Source organism: Myodes glareolus, chromosome 25 (assembly GCF_982192425.1).
Source record: "Myodes glareolus chromosome 25, mMyoGla1.1, whole genome shotgun sequence".
Classification (NCBI taxonomy): Eukaryota; Metazoa; Chordata; class Mammalia; order Rodentia; family Cricetidae; genus Myodes; species Myodes glareolus.
Window position 1 is genome coordinate 46100602 of NC_142050.1, and position 6243 is coordinate 46106844.

A 6243-nucleotide genomic window follows, 5' to 3' on the forward strand; every position below is an offset into this window, starting at 1 on the left:
CATCTATGCTCCTGTAGGTCACCCCTTGCCCATCCTCCTGTAAGGGACCCTGGTAAACTTACTGCTTCACCAAGAGCTGTGACTGGAATTCTTGCTGTGATCTGTCATTGGTGCCCTATCTGGGGTGAACAACGTGTTTGTTCCTGTCTATCCAGGAACAGCCAGACACACAGCCTATGGCTGCTCCACTTCTGGGTACCAACCTACCAGAAATAAACAAGGGTAGCAAGCTAGTTGTTATGTAGAAATTTAGGTAACCCACAAACAGAACCAGCTTCTCAAAAGACTAGAATAATTACCCTGCAAGATGTAATCACTGGCGTCACCCTGGACTGCCTCAAGTACCACACCCTCAGTAAAAGTTAAGCCTGGACCCTCCCCTAAACTGAGCCCTCAGCTCAGATGAGATGGAGCTTTCTGGAGCTCCTAGGATGAGTACACATCCTAACACGTGTAACAGATAGTTACATGGAGATACGTAGGTGCCAATGGACTGATGATGGCTTCTAGGGCCAACACTTTAGGCCACTGAAGTAAACAGAAGACACTGGGCTGTGATTAGTGTCAAGAAGACCCAGAGAGTCAGTTCAGTCGGAGCTTGGGAGCCTAGGTGCAACTCTGGCCCCGTCTCAAACGGGAACTAAAGGAAGTGCCTTTCTATCTCCATGCTGACCAATCATTGACTAGGAGCTACCCGAGAGTGGAGGGTGACCTTTCAGGAGGTTACTGCTCAGATCAGAGTGAACCTCAAGCGTGGCTAGGGATGGTGGGCACTGTCAGTTGTTAGCAGTCCTCTCGGTTTGGAGATCAGGGTCACACTTCTGCAAAGAGCAGCATGCAGCCCTACAGCAGATGATCAAGTGCCCTAGGCTGCATGTGGACCCCTGAACAGGGTCTTCAGAGCCAACGCCGTCAAGCATAATCACTGGCTGTGACTCGGTCTCACAGCAAGTACGAAAGGAAGGGATTCACCTAGCCCTAAGCTGACGGTTCAACCACAGCACAGAGCTGTTTCCTCTGTTCTTCAGACTGAAACCTGTTGCCCTGGCCCCACCCCTCCAGCTTCTATGCTCAGGGCTTGCAGGACTGCAGCAGGAGTGGTGGTGCAGCCAGCTTCCTTGAGGACGTGTGGGAACTCATCGGTCCTGCAGGAGAAGGTGAGCCGGGTGGGATGGAGGACACAGAGCATGTGGGACGGACACTGGGTGTGATGGCCATGGTGCAGCCCAGGCACTCAAGGCATGAGGTTGAGAGGTGCTGGAAGGATACTGAGACTGCCTAGTGTGCGGTCCATCATCTCATGACTAATAAGAAAGACTTGCTTGATAGGTGGTTTCTACCCATGTCATTAGATGCGGTTGCCTGAAAACCCATCACTTTTCCTTAAGATGTTACTGCTGCCCTGAGGCAGATCTTCAGAACTAGGAGGCAGGTCACCAAGTGTGAATGTGCCCTAACTCCCTTCAATTGCCCACATCAAATCTCAGTGCACCAATGATTGTCAGAGGGACATCAAAGTGGGCAAGATTGAAATCCTGTTGCTGACTCCATGTCTGGGTCCACCTTCTGCTTCTCAGGAAAGAGGCCATGACCCTGAAAGTATGGGGGCTGCAGTGGAGAACGTGAGCTCTAGACAGGACAGGCTGTGCTGAGGGACCCGTGTGCCTGTAGTTGTGACTGAGCCTGTGAGCTGCAGTGTTTGCAGTCTGGGTCCTCTTTGATGATGCTGGGAATCCAACAAAGGGCCATGCACATGCTGGGTCAATGCTGTGCCGCTGAGCTATGATTTCTGCCCTTTGCGAATTTTCTTCATACAAACAGCCTTACACAGCAAGCGCCTCAATCTTGAGTGGTGGTCACACTCAGCATGCAGGCGACCTTTACAGAACTTGCCCCGTGGAGTCCCAGAGCCAGCCTGATGGGTTGCTTGCCCAGTCCCTTTACACATTGAAAGAGATTGCATCTCAAAGGGTTTAGGGATTCTCAAGAGTGGCCCAGGCCCTGATCATTCTCTGTAGCGTAGTCTTCTAGGCACTTTCTATGTTCACTTCTGAGCTTTGGGTCCTCGGGGTCTTCCTAGAAGCACTTTAGAAAGTTTTGAGATGAGTGTTTCTGTCTCCCAAGCTTGGCTTGTTAATGTGAAAAACAACTGAGAGATGGGTGGCCCTCACCTAGCATCCCTAGGGTAGACTTGTGCACAGCTCCTCTTCCTAGAGGGAGGGCTGTTCTCGCCCCTCTTGTTCCTGGTGACACATCTGGTGTGATGTCCACCAGTCTTTAGCAAACACCTGAGGATGAGCCAGGAAGCAGTTGCTTAGGGCCTGGTTATGAGGGAGTTTAGTGGAGTCAGAGGGTCTTGGCCTTCAGTGTGTGCCCTGGACAGTGTGAGTACGGGGACCTCCTACGGCAGGTGTTGGGCATGTTGGAGCAACAATTTTCTTACCTATATAGAATCGGGGAAGAAACTGATTCCCCATCCAGACTCCCATGAAGTGTGCACATGTGTGGAAGCAGTGCATAGTGAACTGCACTTAGAGAATGCGTACACACCCATAACTCTTTACTAGAGAGAATACTACACACACAGAGAGAAGGTGAGGTGCCCATTTCCCCACCTCCTGGTCCTGGGAAGTTGCTCCTGTGACATCCCATGGGACAGAGCACATCCTGTGTGTGCGTGTGAGCTAATCCACCAGTCTCCTAGTTAGGGCAAATGGGATCATTCTTTGCTTTGCCTTTTACAGCTATCACTCCCACGAGCGAGGTTCTGCACACTTCTCTCTGTATTGTTCTCAATGTGTCCTTGGGTACATCCTTAGATCTGATAGTGTGGTACCCTGGGCAAATCCTTCAGTGAGGGCCTTCAGTGTGGCTTAGCTTTCCCACCTGGTTTCTGACTGTTTCTGCCCTCCCCACACTTGTACCAATGGAATGTGCTGCTGTGCGTCCAGACTTCCGCTAAATGTATGGATGAGAAATAGATGCTGGACTTACCCCTTGTCTAGGGATCTTTCACTAAGTGGTGGAACTTAGACACCAAGATCAGATCTCTTGATGGGCTTGTTTTTACTGCTCTGGCTTCGCAGGCAGAATCAGGAAAGACACCCAGGTATCCCGCAGCCTCTCGCTTTGTCTATCTACACTCTTCGTATGTGCGTGTGTGTTAAATTCTCTGAGAATTTCATATCTGAGTATTGTATTTATATAATTTCTAGTGCTCAGGGTTGACTTTAACTTTTGTACTTTTTAATGATATTGTTATTCATTATATTTGTAGATTATATAGGCATTTGTTCAATGCTATTTTTTGTATGCTGATTCATATACCTGCAAGGAACAGAATGCTGAATACAGCCTAATATTTGATAGAGTATTTTATCTACAGTTCTCCAGAGGATAGTGAAACTGTCTCTCTGTTTCTCGTTCTCTCTAGTTGATAGAGTATTTTATCTACAGTTCTCCAGAGGATAGTGAAACTGTCTCTCTGTTTCTCGTTCTCTCTATTTGATAGAGTATTTTATCTACAGTTCTCCAGAGGATAGTGAAACTGTCTCTCTGTTTCTCATTCTCTCTAGTTGAGTTGTGTAATTCTTCAGATACTTCAGGGAAATTGAGGCGGAAACTTCTGGACTCTAGTAGAAAAGATTCCCCACTAACTTGCTAGCTTGGGGACTCAGTGGATGAGACGGAGACAAAGAGAGAGGGATAAACATATGGGAAACTTGCATCATCCCACATTTCCTACAATGTCCTACAATGAGAACTCAGGCTATGGGTTATGATAATAATGTCCTCCTCTTGAGTCCAGGCACTCTACGGAAACCCTGCTTCACCATAATAAGCCATGTTTATAAATTCCACAGGAATCTTTCTAATATTCTATTAGGATTTGGCAACGATAATTGTATGTGAGATATACTTGCATTTTTCCTCAATCATTGTCAGCTTTGGCCTGTGAGTTTCCTTGGCCTCCCGGAAAGCATGTGGAAGCTCTTTCCTTCCCTGGGTTCTGGAGAGTAGAATAGCATTGGAATTCTCCAGTCACCCGAGACTCAATATCACTAATAAAATTGTTCTGAGACACTATGGGAAGCCGAGCATTTTGATGAGGGTGCTTAAGAAGTAATTTGCAATGTCTTTCATGGTTCCCTGGACTCTCTCACTGTGTGCATCCACGTGGTTCAAACCTGAAAGGGCATATTTCTGCACAGTTACACTTGTGATTTAAAATCCAGACATTAGCGTCTCTGTTTTCTCCTTAGAATGGGATGGTCACTTACAATCCCAAGCTAGTCGACTCCAAACACTTTGTGTTGCCAAACCCCATAGTTATCTGCTATTGCCCCTGAGTATGAGAACCTTTACAGATGGGAAAGGTCGGAAGGGTCAGAGTGGCTTCCAGTTTATCTAAACCACTTTCTTCCCTTTGACATGTGCTCAAGACCCCTGGAGTCCAGAACCTTCTGAGAAGATCATGGCTGAGCCCAGTGACAACTCTCTGAGGATTGTTCTGGTAGGGAAGACAGGGAGTGGGAAAAGTGCCACAGCGAACACTATCCTGGGGCAAAGGAAATTCGATTCTAGAATCGCACCCCATGCTGTCACTAAGACCTGTCAGAAAGCATCCCGCAAGTGGAAGGAGAGAGAACTCCTGCTTGTTGACACCCCGGGGCTCTTTGACACCAAGGTCAAGCTGGAAACCACCTGCATTGAAATCAGCAAGTGTGTCCTCCAGTCCTGCCCTGGGCCTCACGCCATCATCCTGGTACTGCGGCTGGGTCGCTACACGGAGGAAGAGCAAGAAACTGTCATTAGGATCAAGGCAATCTTTGGGGAGGCAGCCATGAAGTACATGGTTGTCTTGTTCACCCGCAAGGACGAGCTGGAGGACCAGAGCCTAAAGGACTTCCTAGAAAGTTCAGACACAAGCCTAAAAAGCATCATCAAGGAGTGTGGCTACCGCTGCCTGGCCATCAACAACAGAGCAGGGAAGGCTGAGCAGGAAACGCAGGTGCAGGAGCTGGTGGAGCTGGTCGAAGCCATGGTGCAGAGCAATGGCGGAGTCTACTTCTCTGAAGCCATCTACAAGGATGCAGAGCAAAGGCTGGAGAGCCAAGTAGCGCACCTGAGGCGATTTTACTCTGAGCAAAAACGGAATGAAATGAGAATAGTAGAGGAAGAGTACACTCTCGGGAAACTTTGCGCTCAGGAAAAAGAGGAAATGATGCAGGCAATTAGGGAAAAGTACGACCAAAAGATAAGACAGGAAGCAGAGAATAGCATACTCAGCCAGATTGTTGAAGGAATTAAGAAAATTCTTTTGAAAATGTGGCATATTTTTCGGAAGTAGTCTGTGTATTTTTGTCATTCATTCTAAGCATTTCTTCATCTCCCTCCCTCCCATCCTCCCTGCTGTCCCATTCCTACAGCCACCAGCAAACTTCAGAGAGAGCAGAACCAGGAATTCACTGAACCAGAGTGAAGACTCAGTGTCGGGCTCCCAGACTGGGCCACACACTCTGCACTCAGCTCCCTGTGCCTGCCCTGCCTTCCCCGCTGTGATGACACCGAAATAAACACTGCTCCTAATTTAAGTTGCTTCTGTGAGATGTTTATCACACTAACAGAAAAGCCAAAATATAGTCCTTTATCAGTTTGTAATTCTGATTTTATTGTTAAAGGAGAATCTATAGTGTTAGGATGGTACACATTCGTTCTGGATTTCAGAATCAAATTCTTAACCAGTATGACCATCACACATCGATGTCTCCCCGAGGAATCATCTCCAGGCTTTCTTTGGTAACTCTTTGGACTCACTCACCTGGGGTTGGTTAAGCTTAATTCCGCAGAGCTTCTGTCCCCCACAGGAAATGAGTTACTGACACACAGAGCATAGTTTTGGGTTGGTACACAAGGATAAGGAGAGAGGAGAAAGCATCTCCCCATACTTGCTGTGAGAAACTGCCCTGGACCTCATGTCTGAGGGTCAATGCTCTAGTGAATACCACATCCCACTTGACGAGAGGGTGTTAGGTGCCCATTGCTCTGTGAATTCGGGTCTTTGGTCTTCCAGACAGGATGGCACTTTCAATATTTGCTCAGTTTCTGTCTCCTTTGTGAAGATCAATTAGAATATGAAAACAGGGCCATCGGTAATTGTTGATGAAACACAAGAATAGAATTACACACTTTCCAAAGAAACAATGATCTCCCAGGCGTTTTTATTTTAGAGTGTTTTATTTG

General features: G+C 47.5%; 1 protein-coding gene across 1 annotated transcript; it reads left to right on the forward strand.

Annotated features, from left to right (window-relative positions):
• Nucleotides 1–748: 748 nt before the first annotated feature.
• LOC146894414 (GTPase IMAP family member 7-like) lies at nt 749–5594 on the forward strand. Its single transcript, XM_087901716.1, has 2 exons — nt 749–1157; nt 4443–5594. Exon 2 carries the CDS (start codon nt 4475–4477, stop codon nt 5348–5350), a length of 876 nt encoding a protein of 291 aa, XP_087757842.1. The 5' UTR covers nt 749–1157; nt 4443–4474; the 3' UTR covers nt 5351–5594.
• The last annotated feature ends 649 nt before the right edge of the window (nt 5595–6243 follow it).

Excerpts from the sequence above, each read along its gene's own strand:
- LOC146894414 (XM_087901716.1), top strand. The coding sequence starts at position 4,475 with ATGGCTGAGCCCAGTGACAACTCTCTGAGGATTGTTCTGGTAGGGAAG.